At 40.5% G+C, this 17,030-nt stretch overlaps 1 protein-coding gene across 2 annotated transcripts in view; it reads right to left on the reverse strand.

Annotated features, from left to right (window-relative positions):
* MTA3 (metastasis associated 1 family member 3) overlaps positions 1–17,030 on the reverse strand; it is a 161,638-nt gene that overhangs the window by 31,135 nt on the left and 113,473 nt on the right. For both annotated transcript variants that reach the window (XR_006386011.1, XM_044261670.1), the window contains exons 10-12: positions 8,363–8,437; positions 6,813–6,871; positions 1,580–1,704 (exon numbers count right to left, since the gene is read on the reverse strand). Coding sequence is in view for 1 of the 2 variants with exons in the window: in XM_044261670.1 (XP_044117605.1) it covers positions 1,580–1,704; positions 6,813–6,871; positions 8,363–8,437 (259 nt within the window). In the remaining variant the exon portion in view is untranslated. The remainder of the gene's footprint in view (positions 1–1,579; positions 1,705–6,812; positions 6,872–8,362; positions 8,438–17,030) is intronic.

Consider the following 17,030-nt stretch of genomic DNA (forward strand, 5'->3'; position numbering starts at 1 on the left):
AGTCTTTTCTAGAGGAGTGCCTCGCTTCAGCTGATAGAGCATATAGCTCTTGATCTTGGGGTTGTGCGTTTAAGCCCCATACTGGGTACACAGATTAGTTACAAAAATAAAAAAGTTTTTTTTTTTTTTTTAAATTTTTTGACAGAGAGAGACACAGCAAGAGAGGGAACACAAGCAGGGAGAGTGGGAGAGGGAGAAGCAGGTTTCCTGCCAAGCAGGGAGCCCAATGCGGGGCTCGATCCCAGAACCCTGGGATCATGACCTGAGCTGAAGGCAGAAGCTTAATGACTGAACCACCCAGGTGCCCCTTAATAAAATTCTTTTCTAACGCAAAGTTTGGTGTGTAGTATAGAGCAGAGGACGCAATGTCCCTCTTTCCCATGCCCTTAGGGTAGTAAACTACATGTTCCCCTCCAAAGAGCTGTTGAGAGAAAAAATTGAGCACCAAGTAGACTTTCAATAAATATTCGTTTCCTTCCCTCTCCCACCCAAGCACTCTGACTGTAAGGAAACATGGATTATAATGTCACTGATGTCCAGGAACAGATTATGCTATTGTTTGAGATTTTAAATATATAAAAACACAAAAAGTGAGTGGGACCTGGCTGGCTCAGTTGGTAGAACATGCGACTCTCGGGGTTGTGAGTTTGAGCCCCACAGAGGGTGTAGAATTAGTTAAAAAAAATAAAATCTTAAAAATACAAAAAATGGGGAGGGAAAGCCAAGAGAGACAATAAAATAGCAAGAAGCTTTAAAAAGTGCATCGGGGTGCCTGTGTAGTTCAGTCAATTAAATATACAATTCTTACTTTTGGTTCAGGCCATGATCTCAAGGTGGTAACAATCGAGTCCACATCTGGCTCCGCACTGGGTGTAGAGCCTGCTTAAGATTCTCTTTCCCCCTCCTAACTCTGCTGCTCCGCTGCCCCTGCTTGTGCCTGTGCACACGGCTCTCTCGAATAAATGAATGAATGAATGAATGAATACATAAATAAATAAGTTTCTTAAAAAGTGTATCAATTACTCCATCTCACCAAACCAATTTAACATCCAGGCCAAATCAATACTGCCCATGTCTGATAGGATTCAGAGATGGACAGATACTGATAAATACGTGGGGGCCCTGAAAGCAAAGGCAAACATCGTAGGGCAGCTTCTCCCAAACCAGTGTGCTCTGACAGAACCGGGTCTGAGGATTACAAATAGCACCTCATCCACACACAGGTCTTCCTGACAGAATTTTCTGGAGCCTTTGTCAAAGTATACTAAAAAACTCCAAAACAGGACTTGGTGTATTCTGTGGGACAGGGTCTGCACAAAGCCAGCAACAGCTCTGAACGCAGCTTGGCCAACACTGCCATGGGATGCTCCACAGAGCACCCCACAGAAGCGAAGCAGAGGAAACCCAAGACCAAACTTCAGTGTCCAGTCCAAAGGGAAGGGTGGCCATGTCCTCCCATGGTCCTGCTCTCTGAGCCGTGTGCCTCAGGCCCGGCGAGAGGGCCGCTCCACACCTCCCACCCAGCGGAGCCGGCACAGGGCCGCGTGCCTCGTCACAGGTCGCGAAGGAGACAACTTACCGTAGCAGCTCTCACAGGCTCGCCCTAGGAGGGGATTCTGTGGCTGGAATGTGGTCCCCACGGCTCCATTCACAGCACCAGGTTTGCCATTGCTGGCAGATATTTGGTTGGGATTTGGTTTGCTGCTTTCAATGAAATATAAAGTGAGGTGATAAAAATGACTTGTATAACAAGGCAGAAGCCTCTCGATCTCACTGCTGTTTTATCTTAACTACATATAAACATCTGAATGTTTGGTAAAGAAGAAATAAGCTGGCAGAAGTAAGGTGTCAAAATGAACTCAAACCATTCATCTGTACAGAACAAGGGTGTGTAAGAATCAATCTCTTACTCCTGATACACACAAAGTAGATACAGCCATTAGCTCTCCTTCACCCAGATGCGATTTCCTTAGAACACCCTCTGATGCTTTTGAATGATACAAGTTCCTAAGCTCTAACACTTGTCATGGATTCTTCTGAGAATAAAAGGTAATTTTTTGGATCAAATAAATTAAGCTAAAAGCAGTGTGTTGTGTTTAGAGAAAACCACCGCGCCTTTCCTGTTGCTGGTGTGGAAGCTGTTGATAGTGCACGGGCCCTTGAGGGAACTGCACAAAAGCCACATGTTCAACAAAGACACTGTGGGTGTCAACAGAGCATATCTCTGGAACGTAAGTTGGCATTTCAGGGGATTTAACCGTTTATGATAATAATTTCTACAACATCTGATTTTTTATGAGAAAGATTACACAGCACTTGAAATTAAAAAAAAGCCAACAAATATATTTTGAGGTTTTTCTTTTTTAGAAAAAATTTTTAGGTCGAGAAGGAGACATCTATCAAGTGTTTACATGCAAATTTCCCAGATGCCACAATGCCTTAGAAACAGGGAGCCCAGATTACCTTGGTACTTACTTGGAGCAAACAAGGCTAACTTTTCCCCATGTGGGGTCAGCTAACTCCCATGCTTATAAAGCCATGCCCTAGAATACTACACAGGTTCACATGACATGTTCTCAAATAAACTCAGAATTTATATTAAACATATTTATTCGGTGCCTAGTAAACAAAGTGCCTAATCTCAAGGAGCTTTCATTCTAGAGGAGCTTTCCCGTCTATCTGCTAGACGAAACCAGGCACAATAAACTGGTCAGCCATTTGCTAGCAATGAATGCTGAATGACTAAATGCAGACCGTACGCTACCTCCCCACGGCTACTGGAATGACGAGAGTTCACAATTACCAAGACACCGGGAGTCTCAACACAGGGTTGGCTCAGAAGTTTCTTCTTTACTGCTCCCCATTTCTTCACTTCCATTTACCAGTGAAAGCCTAATGTGTAAATGTGGCCTGGCAGCAAATTAAGATTTCTTTCTGGCATTGTTACTGTAACTCCTAGATGACGCCTCACCACCGCCCCAGAAGAAATCATTTAACCTCCGTGCGCACTAGGTCCCCATTCTGTAATAGGGCTATTATTCACACTTCTAACCTGTGCCAGCAATGTATTTTGAAGACAAATCATTTTTTAAAACACATTTTAAACAAGCCAGAACGCGTTTCTCTTGTTATAGTTTGCAGCTGAAAATGCACACGATTAGAAGTGGAGACATACAACTAAGATTTCCAGTGGTATTTGTGTTGTTAAAGAATCTACTAGATACAGGGGCGCCTGGGTGGCTCAGTGGGTTAGGCCGCTGCCTTCGGCTCAGGTCATGATCTCAGGGTCCTGGGATCGAGTCCCGCATCGGGATCTCTGCTCGGCAGGGAGCCTGCCTCCTCGTCTCTCTCTCTCTGCCTGCCTCTCTGCCTACTTGTAATCTCTCTCTGTCAAATAAATAAATAAAATCTTTAAAAAAAAAAAAAAGAATCTACTAGATACAGACAAAAGGAATGTCCCCTTAAATCAAATGACTGAATCCCAGAAGGCTTCCCCCAAAATATGAACATTTCTGACATTTAACCCAGGGTTAAATATATGTGTTGAAAAAGAGCTAATACAAATTTATAGGTGAGCTGCCTGAAAAAAAGAACGAAAGCAAATACAACCTTAGCTGTTCAACTGAATTTTGCATGTTATTTGACTGAATGAACCACTGGTCTTAACTGTAATAATCATAAAAGGAAAACAAGTGTGCAAAGACCCAATGAACATAGACATGTGAATCATTTAAAATCCGTTTTGCAAATCCAAGTACCTACAGGTTAATTTTCAGGTGATAGATGATTTCGATGTGACCATCTGAATAAACTTTTACTCTAAGACAAACACACAAAAGGAGTTTTTAAAGCTGCATTATTTGAAACTGTCCTTTTAGCTAATGCCCAAACCCCTCCTCCCTCGTCTGTATTCCAGATTCTATCTCTACTCCCCTCTTGAGAATTTTGTACATTCGATTCTCTTTTCTGGACCCTCTCCATTGTCATGTAAACATATTTCTCTAACTTCAAAAACGCTATTACTCTTTTCCAACCTACCCCTCAAAGTGAAGAACCCCATCGAATGACCTTTCCAGCCAGTTTTGCCCAGAGCTGCCCATCTTGACAGTCTGCAGTTCCTTGGTTCACATTCAGTCCTCAGCCACTTCATTAAAGATGATCACTGACCCACTGCCACGCTGCTAAATTCAGGCTATTTTTCATCAACATCTGACATAATTAACTAATTAATCTCTTCCCCTCCCTGAAACACACTCCTCTCTCAGCTTTTGTGATAATGTACTCACCTTGCTCTTCTACTTTTTCTGATACATAAATCCTGAATTCCTTCAGCCTTGGTCTAAGACCCTTTTTACTTATCGCTCCTCTAAGAAAGCTCATCTTTGTTTCAAACACAGTATTATATGCTGATGAAGCTCAAATCTGTATCTCTAGAGCAAAACTTGCCCCTGAACTTAAGACCAATATATCTGACATCACATTCAACACCTCTTTTTGCACAGAGCAAAGTCAAAACGACCTCGCCTGCTTCTCTGCTAGTTTCTTAGCTTGGTGAAGCACAGCATTCCACCTAGCTGTGCTGTCCAGAAATCTGGACCTCTAGCTTGACATCTCCCCTCTACCCCCTCCATACAAGTCAGTCACATCCGAGTGGTATACCATTTCCAGGATCACAACTCCAGGTCAAGCTACTGTCACTTTTCTCCAAAAACTTCATAATTGGGTCCCCTTATATCCACTATTACCCCCTTTCCCTAAACCATTACCTAAAATAGAGCCAGTGCACAAATTTGACCATAACACTTCCTTGTTTAAAATCCATTTCCACTGTTTATCAAATGGGTAAGCTCCTGGCCCTACCAATACCAGCCTCTCACAGCTCACCACTCTCTTAAGAGACACCAGCTACACTGCCTTTGTCTCATCTCCTTAACTACTGCTCTGCCCTTCCAGTCTCAGGATCTCCTTGGCCTGGAAAGCCTCCATCACCTGGCTAATTCCTCTTCCTTCTCCAGAGTTCACGCAAGCACACTTCCACAAGGAATCTTTCCTGACAGCATCTACTGAGCCTGGTTCTCCTGTACAAATTCTCAGAAAAATGATTCCGTTCTTCTCCATCACAGTACTTGTCACACTAGGTGACTGTTTGGCATCTGCCTCCCCCACACTAGAAGGCAGGCTGTCTTCTTAACCTTTCTACCTCTAGCAGTGAACAGAATGCTCTGCATACAGGCAACGGCTGGGCTCAAGCGAATGGCAACATAAAATGATTCTTAATTATTTGTTTCAAAATACTTGATTTCAGAGTTAATTGTGAAATTCTTCAAAGGACTCAGATTCTTATCCAACTCAAGATAACTTCATACTTTCTATTTATGTGGAAGATTTATATAACTTTTAAAAAGTTATGATTAGAAGCTGTCTTGATCTCCAAACATCATTCACGAAGATCAGGCCGGTATCCTAAATATTTTCAGTTCTGTGGATATTACAATTTCTGTCACAACCTCTGAATGCTGCCATCTAAGCATGAAAGCAGATATAAGTAATACAGAAATGAATGAGTATGGCTGTGTTCCAATGACACCTTATTTACAAAAATAGGTAGCAGGTCAGATCTGGCCTGTAGGCTATAGTTTGCTGGTCTTTGCCTTAGATCAAGATTCCAACGGATTCAATGCAAAACATACGGAAACAATTCTCTGGGTTACTTGGTGAAAACTGGTTAGATGTACTTTCCCTTTGATGTAACAGCACTACAATGCACAAGAAAGCTGCTGTGCTTGCTTCTAAAACCTGACATATGAGTCACCACACTGTTTTCTTTGGGGAGTTGCTCTTCTCTTAATTACTCAAATAAAATATAAAATGTTCTAAAATACTGGAAACTACTGCAGAAGGGACATCACAGCTCTGAATTAAAATTATGAGTCCTGTAAATTATATGTTATCAGCCTTGAGATAAAAAAAAGATTTAATTCATTGTCTATGAGGCCTCCTATATATACAAATATCTATTACTATATCAAAATTCAGTAAACAAAAGGTTAGGTATAAAACAATTATACTGAGAAAAATCTTGGAGCAGCACACAAAACTTTGTAGTAAATTTCATTTTAATCCCCAAAGAGCCTAGTATAGCCCTATCTACACAGTGCTCAATAAACTAAGTTTTCCTGAAGAAATGATTGCTGGAACTCTAAAAACCTCAAAAAAAAGATAGTAATTCATTTAAAATGTAGCAAATGAAAAGCAAACTGGCATTCATTTTGATATGACAATGATTTCTAAGCTCCCAAGATAATGATGACAGAATATCAGACATGTGAAACAATTGATACCTAATCATTTTTCCAACATTTATAAAGTATGGTTCTTACTTTAACCGTTCTCCCAAACAATGTAAAATCCACAACCAAATAAGCAACCTCAAAACGGCAATGTACACCGCACCCCCCAAATCTATTCTGTAACACAGAAGTTTCAAAAACTGCTAGCTTTCTGAAATACAGTTTCAAATAACAGAGTTTCACAAGTTAGTTCTGATGCTTTCCCTGTACCTCTGATAGAAGTATATCATGTGGCATTTTTCCTCTTATTCTTTTGTCTACCTGGGGTTTCTCCCACCCGCCATTTCTCTTTCTAAAAAAATCACTATAATGATATAATGGAAGCAAGTCTCGTGCTTTGTAGTGTCAGAAAACAGGAGACAAAAAGAAATTCAAATTTGGCTGAAATTGACCAAAATGACATATTTTGTTTTCACAGAATTCATACTACGAGAAATATTTAAAAAGATTTCTGTTACTTACTAAGTTGGGATATACACTTGCTTCAGTTTACTCTCGGCTTCTGCTGCTTTTAGACGTTTCTAAGTCAAAAGATAGATAAAATATTTTACATACAATGCCTAGTAATTATTACCACTTCACTGTCTTAAAAAATTCATAAGAAAATGAAATATTAAAACATCATTCAAAAATTGCCATTTTAACAAAGGCTTTTCTTTCATGTACATATTCTCAAACTGCGTTAGTTTGTAAGGCAAGTCACTAGATTCCGAGGTATAGAACTCCGAGTATGAATACCATTTTACTCTTAGATTTTAAAAAGAAAGCAGTGAATAAGTCTATTTTATATTGTTCCACAAATGAATAAACAGGATTTAGAAATGAACATTTTTATTTTGCAAATTTAGTTTATACTTTTTTTTTGCCCTTCTGGAAGAAACACACACACACACACACACACACACACACACTCTTTCCTTTAAAATAAAATTTTTTTTGCCCAGAAATGATTAGTTTCCAAGGTTCATGAGAAAAGAAAGAGATAACAACTCCCCTAAGTACAGTTAAATAAGCATTTACTCTCAAGTGTTAAGAGAGATGTAATATACTTTAAAGCCTGGCTAACCAATATCAGATTTTAGGAGCCAATTAGGAGCCAAATGTAGGAAAAGGAATGGGAGAAAGATTACCTAATCATATCCAGAAACTGCTCGTAAATGAATACAAACAAGGAAGGCAAACAATATATGGTAGATATCCAAAAAGAACACAAACCAGAATATAAGGCAGTCATCCATATTCTCAGTGAGGAGAAAACAAAACATTTAAGAGGACAACTTAAAACTTTTAGAGGGGCGCCTGGGTGGCTCAGTCTGTTAAGCAGCTGCCTTCGGCTCAGGTCATGATCCCCGAGTCCTGGGATCAAGCCCAGCATCAGGCTCCCTGCTGGGAGAAAGCCTACTTCTCTCTCTCCCCCGGCTTGCGTGCTCTCTCTCTCTCACTTGCTCACTCTCTCACTTAAATAAAGAAACTCTTTTAAAGATTTTATTTATTTGAGAGAGAGAGAGAGAGAGAGAGAGAGAGAATGAGAGAGGCAGCACAAGCAGAGACAGTGAGAGAGGAAGCAGGGAGGCCATTGCGGGGCTTGATCCTAGGACCCTGGGATCAGGACCTGAGCTGAAGGCAGCTTGCTTAACAGACTGAGCCACCCAGGCACCCCTAAATTTCTAATAATCCATAAAAATGACTTGTTCACATCTCAGGTCATTATTCCTGTCGGCTACACTCACAAAGATATGGAGCACCAAGATCCTGCAAGGAAAATAACACCTCTCTGGTGGCATCCTTCCCCACTGTCTTTCCAAAAATTTATCGTAATGGTTCTTCTGAAGTAAAGAAAATATTAGGACTAAAATCTTAATATCTTAAGGACATGAAATCATATCGTTTAAAATAGTACAGAAAAGATAAAGCAAACAAATTTAAAATTAAGTATATTGCTAAGAAATATTAAGATATGAACAGAAAGCTCACTTTAATGCGATTGTATTAGTGCAATATGAAGAAATTACCTGCTGCACGTATCTGTCAGTAGTTTTCCACATGTAATAATATTCAATGATGCTAGTCAATGATTTCCAAGGGAGCTGAAAAAATATTTAACATGATAAAGGAAAACAAGCTACTGTAGAAACTTTCTTTTTAAAATCACTTTTTAAAAGTAAGGAGGCAAATATCCACATGGAAGATTCATTCTAGGAGAAGTGTTTGAGAAAACTAAAATTAATTTTTAGCAAAGGGTATCCCAAGCAAGTTATAGGCAGTCAGAGACTCTAATACAACAAATTCCATTTCTCACCTCCCATTTTATTAAAGATCATAAACATTATGACTGAAAATATCTCATGACCTACTCAAAAAATTTATTTTTGGGCTGCAGGTGGGATTGAAGTTCAATTTTTAGAAACGATATTTAAATAGGTTAAGCCCAAGTTACTTCACACTTCCAAAAATGCAGCTCCACCTGGCTGTCATTTGGTCTCTGGCGTAACCGTTCTCATCTTTATCAAAACTGCTTCATTTTCACCTACTTTGTTGTAAATGAAATAAAAATCTAAACCCTTGAGAGACAGCGTAGCTGAGTGTGGCTTGTATTTGCGAAGTAGGAAGCTCACCTTTGCCATTTTCCTGTGATGACTCAAAACTGGCCAAATGAGCTCCTACTAATGAGACCCACAACCAAGACTATAGTCCACAGACCCTCTGTAAAGGGTAATCTGTCAGTCATCTAAGATGTAAAACGGAACAGATCAAACCTTCAAACAAATGACTATGGAGAGTCATACTCCTTCGCTGTGGCGCCAGACCTTATGGAAAGATGACTCAGTGCTCTCGGGCTTCTAGCAAGCTTGCCCTAATGCACCATCGGGACTGGAGAGTCAAAACAGTATTTCGCACACCGCCCTGAAGCTACGGGTCTGCTTGAAACCCACGGGTACAATATCCACACGACTCTCATCACCTCCACGTTTCACTCACCTGTTTGCTCTGAAGAGAAAACAGATGGAGTTCTAAGAGAAGAAACTATTCTCAGCTTAATGGGGTGGCAACTCCAATAACAGTTCCAAGTGTGGTCTCCCTAAAGGGCCAAACTGCAGCGCCACTGGGGCGTGCGCTACGGCTAAAGCAAGTACTGTTTTCTTTGACCCAGCAGGCCAATCTGATGGGGTGGAGAGTGTCTGAGAGATGGCATTAAGGAGCCCACTGCAAGACCTCACGTGGCAAGACCTCAGGACAGTCCTGGGCACAGTCCCCCAGGGCTCAAGCAAGCTAAGACTGCTTCATCCCCTAACCATTCTTCTGAGAAGCAGCCCCTGGCGTGCAATTACCTGGAAGGCTGAGAAAAGGAAACCAAGTGACTATGGAACCTGAGCTTCATCATCAGCCGGATTTTATCGAAGTCACTAAGTCCTACTCAGCTGTGCTCGGCACCACCGCTCTCTCCAGAAGTACAGGTCTTGAAAAGCACAAGTAACACCTTGCAGTGTGTCTACTTCTGTTGCAGGATCTTTCCTCCCTCAACCCTCATGGCTTCCCAGGAGTTCCTGAGGACGTGTCAAGTGAGGAGGAAAAAATCCAAATGTGGTGGATGGCTTTGCGCGATACACTGGCACTGACCAGAATTCCACTGCTGCAGACTTTCGGCCCCCAGCAGGAGCGGCTCTGAAGCACAGCGAAGAAGGGCGGTCCTTGGGTGGGGAGGGAATTAGTCACTTAGTCACTGCAGGGTTTTCTACTTTGAGCTGAAGGAAAGCTGGCCAGAGGAACTAATCCATACCTACTAGCAGACAGTGGTTATCTACCTGTCACAATGATTGGGGACTAGAAAGGAATACAACTAGAAGGTTGGTAACAATGAGGCTTAAGAAAGAGGTTTGTGGAATGGATACCTCTGAATGGGCCCAAGTGTGAAGATATTTGAGTCTCCATGCTTATCAAGGGCTCCCTCTAGAGAGGAGGTTCTCAATATCAGGAGGAAAGATGATTCTCTAGGGCTATCAGTCAGCCCCCTTCCCTATCCAAAATAATGACTGCTCAAAGGACATGTAAACAAAATGGACACAGAGGCAAGCAGACAGAAATTACACATGGGTACCACCACATGGATGTCCTCTCACCGAATCTGATCTGATTATTCCACGTGTCCAATCTGCAAAGAACACAGTACATGGCCTTCCAACATGGCACCATTCCTGGTAACATGTTAGTTACATTGGACTCTCAGCATCCTAAAATGAACAGATATCTTGTTCTTGTTGAATAGATAATTATTCCAAATATGACTTGCCTTTTCGGCCTATAATGCATTGACTAGCAATAACAACCACAGACTTATGAAGGACTTATTCTCACAGAACACTGCTTCTAACCCAGGTCTCAGAACCCTCAGAAAAGAAGGTTTGAGTCACCCTACCAGGTTAAGAACAATGGTCACCTAAGGGACGAAGGGGAGAATAGTGGAGGAATTTGATTCTGAATGCCAACGAAGATCTTAGGGTAAGTTCCAGAAACAGAGGAAGGAAGAAGATTAAAGAGGCTATCTATATTTCCTTTCTTGGTTGGTGTAACAATTTTCCTTCAGCAGTCCAATTCCTGTTCTATTTTTACACAAGATCTGTTGATGGTAGTTTTACCTTTATAATTGAATGCAGAAGTTATAAGCAATAAAGACAGGGTTGTGAATAAGACCAGAGGAGGAATAAACATCAACCAGAGAAGGATGCTGTGACATTACATTTGAGGAAATGGTACCACATTTTCTAATGATTCAGGAATAATTACAATTGTTTCAAAGTTGCTATTAGGAAAGGAAGCATGTACAGAAGGCAAGGATGATGCTGAGGAACCAAAGTGGGGGATGATGGCAGATCCTACATACCCACTTCCAATCCACATCAGCTTGCCTTCATTAAAGCTCTAAGGTACATTTCCCCCAGACACCCTGGACCAAAGATGCAGACATATGGACCATGTTTAGGCAAACTGAGAAGATGACATCTGGATAGAGAAGTGAGCAACTTAAGGATGAGGCTGCATGCAGGGAGAATGAACTGTCTGCCAAAAATGATGGTTGAGGGGCACCTGGGTGGCTCAGTCAGTTGAATGTCCGACTCTTGATTTTGGCCCCAGTCATGATCTCAGGGTCCTAGGATCAAGCTCTGCTTGAGGATTCTCTCCCTCTGCCCCTCGCCCTGCTCTCTTTCTTAAAATAAATAAGTAAAGAAATCTTAAAAAAAATAAATAAATAAAAAGAATGATAGTTGAAATATGTTCTTTCGGGGCATCTGTGTTGACCTTTCAGTCATCCGTGCTAACATCATGGATGCCAAGCAGCGGAGGGCACGGGTATTTCCTTGTTCCTGGAAGTGAAGTGTCCAACCCTGGTTCTCTAGTCTTCCCAGAGATTCTGTGAGAACCTAATACCATATATTCGTTTCTACTTCAATTAGATTTAGCGAATTTCATACTTAGCAACTAGGAACCCTGACTAATATAACCAATACATTTATTCTTTATACTAAACTCCCTCTTATGCATAATCAAAAGTGCTCTAGCTCATACTAAGGTTGGAAGTAAAGTGTTCAAAGAACAGGCCTAGACATATGACATTTACTTTTTATTTATTTAAGTAACTTCCACATACAATGTGGGGCTTGAACTCATGACCCTGAGATCAAGAGTTGCACCTTCTTCTGACTGAGCCAGCCAGGCACCCCAGTTTGTGGCACTTATTGACAGAGTCAAGTTGGAGCAGAAATCAGATAAGACTGGTGGTAGGGGCACTATATGTAGTGGAGTTTCCGCTACGATGCTGCTATTGCAGGGTTAGTTAGTTCGTTCGTTCTTGGCTTCATAAGGCCTGGCTGTGAAGCATCTAAACTTAGATCCCTGACCCGCCTGGAGGTTCCGTTAGCCCACAACATACCCTGTAATAAATCTCTCTCTCCTTAACTAGCTCACTCAGATGGATTCTGTTGTTTCCAATTATGGCTTTCCAACTTCCTTCAAGTTCACTTTCCTATACTGGAAGGCTACAATGGAAATATTATATTTCTGAGACTCTCTTGTGATTTATTTCTTACAAACAGTTGTAGAAGACCTAAATTCAGAAGTGAGTTAAGCAGCATAGAGGGAAGGGTGCACAGGAATCTGTTTAGCTGCAGCAGAGCTAAGAGGCATAAAACTGTTCCAGAGTCATCAGCTCCACTAGAGGCTTCCTAACCCCAAGACCACGGTTAAAGTAGTGTAGTCCGGTAACAGAGGTTAACCCAGCAGCTTCCCACTTCTGGATGGGGCAGAGGTAGGTGCTCCCCTGTTGGACCATTTATGTGGAATGTTCTGATGTCCATCCTGGCGCCTACTTCTCCAACCCTATCAATTATCCAAATTTCTATATTAGATACTAGGTATATATAATATATATAAAACTACAAAAAGCAATTATCCAAAATTAAATCCCATTTTGTTTAAAATAGCTTATGTGATTTTGTGATCTGCAACTGAAGCTTAAATGATAAAAACAGCTAGGAAATAGCCTTTGCTGAAAGGAGTTTCTATGCCAAGAGACCTGAATGCATGAAAGAACAGAGACTTTACTGTTCTGTACTTTGAATTTCTCAGGTTCCTTTGTGTATTTCGGGTGCTGCTTCTTAGGATATAAAATCCACAAGAGAATATCATTCCCACCCTACAAATGAGAAAAAAAAAAACAAACAAAAAAAACAGATACTCTATGGAACCACTTCAATTCTTGAGCCCACCACAGAGCTAAAGTTGCAAAACAATCAACTGAACTGAAAACTCCAAAGTCACTCTGAATAAACACTAGACTCAGGAGACTCACGAACTATTTTTACTTTGGAAAAGCACACACACACTCACACACACACAAAGATAACAAATAAAAACAAGGAAGAAAACAACCAAAAATTTACCAAATTACTAAAAGTCAACAGTGGGCTAGGGCAACTGTTTAGCATCTATGGGCGCTCCAGACACCAGGGGGACCCATCCACATTTGCCACGGATCTCCTCCCGGTGTTTGTCAGAAAAAAACTGGCCCAGAGCAGGAAACCTGAGAAAGCCCCTGCTGGTGGTGAGGGAATTTGAATCTACACAAAGAAATGAAGAAGGGCAGAAATAATAACATTTTTTAAAATAAATAACAATACGTAAATAAATATGGGGAAAAAAGATATTTTTAAAAATCTCTTTAAAAAGATCACTGTCTAAAGGAAAAAAAGCAATAATTCATGGTGGGATTTAGAACATGGGCAGAAGTAAAATGTATGATGAAAAAGGAGCAAGAATGGGAGGGAGGAACTAGAAGTGTATTATCACATGGTTCTTTTTTTCTTTCTTTCTCTTTCTCTCTCTTTCTCTCTCTCTCTCTCTTTTTTTTTTTTTTTTAAGTAAGCTCTACATCCAACATGGAGCTTGAACTCATGACCCAAAGATCAAGAGTCGCATGCTCTATCAATACTGAGCCAGCCAGGTACCCCAGTCAGATGGTTCTTATAATCTATGTGATTCAATTGGATTTGACTGAAGGTAGATTGTACTACATTAAAGATGCATATTGTAAACCACTAAACAAATAAAAGTTTAATTGGTAAGCCACCAGAAGAGAGAAAACTAGAATAAAAAAAATAATTAAAGGGGCACCTAGGTTGCTCAGTTGGTTAAGCGTCCAGCTCTTGGTTTCAGCTCAGGTCATGATCTCAGGGTCATGAGATTGAGGCCCCCATCCAGCTCCGCGCTCAGCGTGGAGTCTGCTTCAGATTCTTTGCCTCTCCCTCTCACTCTGCCCTACCCCCTGCTCTCTCTCTCTAAAGTAAAATAACATCTTTAAAAAAAAATAATTTTGAAAAGGGGGAAAGAACAGAACAATGGGACAAACTGAAAATTAATGGTAAGAGGATTGGTTTTAAATAAAAAATTACATTATTAATGATGATATTGAAGGTAAATAGTCTAATAATCCAAGTAAAAGGTAGAGATTGTTGGACTGGTTTTAAACTATATTTAGTTTACAAAGCCTACTTTGGACATAAATAAGGTACAAATAAAGGGATGGAAAAAAGATATACCATGTAATCAATAAAATAAAACTGGAGTGGTAATATTAACAGGAGAAAAAACAGATATCACCACAAGGAATATTACCATAAAGAGGCATGATGAAAGATAAAAGGGTCAATTCATTAGAAGGTAACAATCCTCAATGTATATAGCCAATAAGACAGCTTCAACATAATTAAAGCAAAAAACCTGTATTAACTGAAAAAGAAAAACAGAAAAATTCACAATGATAACTAGAGACTTTTAATACTGCTTCCTCAATAACAGAACAGGTAGACAGAAAATCAGTAAGGTTCCAGAAGACTTGAATAATACCATCAATAAATTTGACCTAAGTAGCATTTATAGAACATTCCACCAAATAGCAAAATACCTCTTCTTTTCAAGAGCACATGGACCATTCACCATAATGGAACATATACTGGGATCAGAATCAATCACATGTCAAAAATGTAAGATTTTATTTTCTTACAAAGTATGTTTTCTGATCACAACAGAATTAAACTAGACTTCAGTAACAAAAGTATATGGGGAAAAAAAATCACAAAACTTACCTCTAAATAACTCATGAGTTAAAAAGCGAATCAGAATGAAAAATGAAAATACTTGGAAGGACCAAAAATGAAAACATTACTTATCAAAATGTGGAGAGAGGCCCCGTAGCACAGGGCCTGCTGAGGTTGAGACAGGAATACTGAAGAAGCCCTCCCACATTCCAGGTCCTACATCAAGCCCAGTTAAGAATCTGAAGTCTGTGGGTGTTCAGATCACCTGCTATTCACCCCTTCATGGAGGGATGGACCCGCCCCTCCAAACAGTATCAGATGGCCAGACGTACAACACACAACACTGAAGACAAAAGACAGGAGGGGCGCCTGGGTGGCTCAGTTGATTAAGCCACTGCTTTCGGCTCAGGTCACGATCCCAGAGTCCCGGGATCGAGTCCTGCATCAGGTTCCCAGCTCCATGGGGAGTCTTCTCCTCCCTCTGACCTTCTCCCCTCTCATGCTCTCTCTCACTTACCCTCTCAGATAAATAAATAAAATTTCTTAAAAAAAAAAAGAAAAAAGAAAAGAAATTCAAAAGAGAGGAGACTGACAGTGGTTTCTGAGTCACAGCCACTCACACATCCCAGGGGACGATGACACCGTGTGGGCCACAGTGAGTCACTAGGGGCTGGGAGAGCGAGGTTCTGTGTAACAAGAGGGTGAGGTATGGCCTGGTTCTGAAGAGGGTTCCCATGGGAGGAGGTGACTGGCTTCTCTGAGTAATTCTGTGGGGCTGGCAGGGAAGTGAAACCCAAAAGGCTGAAGGAGGGGCGGGGAGATGCTAGTAAAACAGAGCAGATGAGGAGCCTTTCCTGCTGGAGGGCCATCTCCAGCAAGAGCAGTGGAACTCACGGTTAAGTTTTTGGGGCCCAGTGAGGCTCATAAATGTCAAGACAGCACATGAAATGTTAGGCCTTCCAATACAGAACAAGCAACAGATCCAAAACTGGCCCAACTACAGATTTGATTAATATATTAAAGGATATATTAATATACTTAAGGCTGTCTTAAAAAGGTAAGACAGCATAGATGACTAGATGGGGAATTTAAACAGATTAAAAACATAAAAAATAAAATATAAATGTTAGCAAAATATGCTATCGTATTTGAAGAATTCCTTTAACAAGTGTATCAGTATACTGGACATTGCCAAGAAAAGAATTAGTGGTACTGGAAGATAAATAAATATATAAATCATACAAACTAACACAAACAGCAGATACTGGCTCTTGGAAACTCAGCAGAATAATTAGAAAGGAAAACACACCCAGGAGCATTGTAGCAGTAAAACTGCTAAAAAACCAAAACAAACAAACAAAAAAACCCAAACAGAAGTAAAGAGAAAATCTTGAGCACAAAGAAACATTTACATACACAAGAACTTCTTGTCCAAAACTACGTAAGCCAGAGAGACCTCTTTAGGGTACTGAAAAAGAAGAAAAACGAGTTCCATAAAGAAAGAAAATCGTTTTTGTTAAAGAGGACAGTAAGATGGTTTTGAGAAAAAGCTAAAATCACTATCAGCCAAACACACACTACCAACAAATGATTACATCACAAGGAAGTTTCAGCCTTAAAAAGATACTAGGAAAAGACAAAACATTTAAGCCTAAAGCAAGCTGAAGAAAGGAAACAGCAAACATAAAAGCAGAAATCAATGAAAGAAAAAAATCAATCAAACAAAAAACTGGTTCTTTGCAAAGATCAATAAAACTGACAAACTCCTAGCTGGACTGATGAGGAAAAGAGAAAGAAGAGCTAAATTACCAGTGTCAGGAATGCGAGAGGGGCATCACTACAGCTCCATCCCAAAGACCTTCAGAGGGTAATAGAAGATTATGATCCCCTTTATGACAATAAACTAGACAACTCCAGAAGAAATGAACAAGGAGAAAGTGGTGAGCAAGATACAGGAGTAGGAGAAACCTGTCTCTGTACCGGACAGCTATGGACAAATGAAAACAGCTCTGGGAGGATGGATATGGGAAGAGTCAAGCAAGCTCCTCTGGCGACACAGTGGGGCAATAAAAGGGTCACTGCAAAGGCAGCT

This window comes from Neovison vison, chromosome 8 (assembly GCF_020171115.1).
Source record: "Neovison vison isolate M4711 chromosome 8, ASM_NN_V1, whole genome shotgun sequence".
In the NCBI taxonomy this organism is placed as follows: Eukaryota; Metazoa; Chordata; class Mammalia; order Carnivora; family Mustelidae; genus Neogale; species Neogale vison.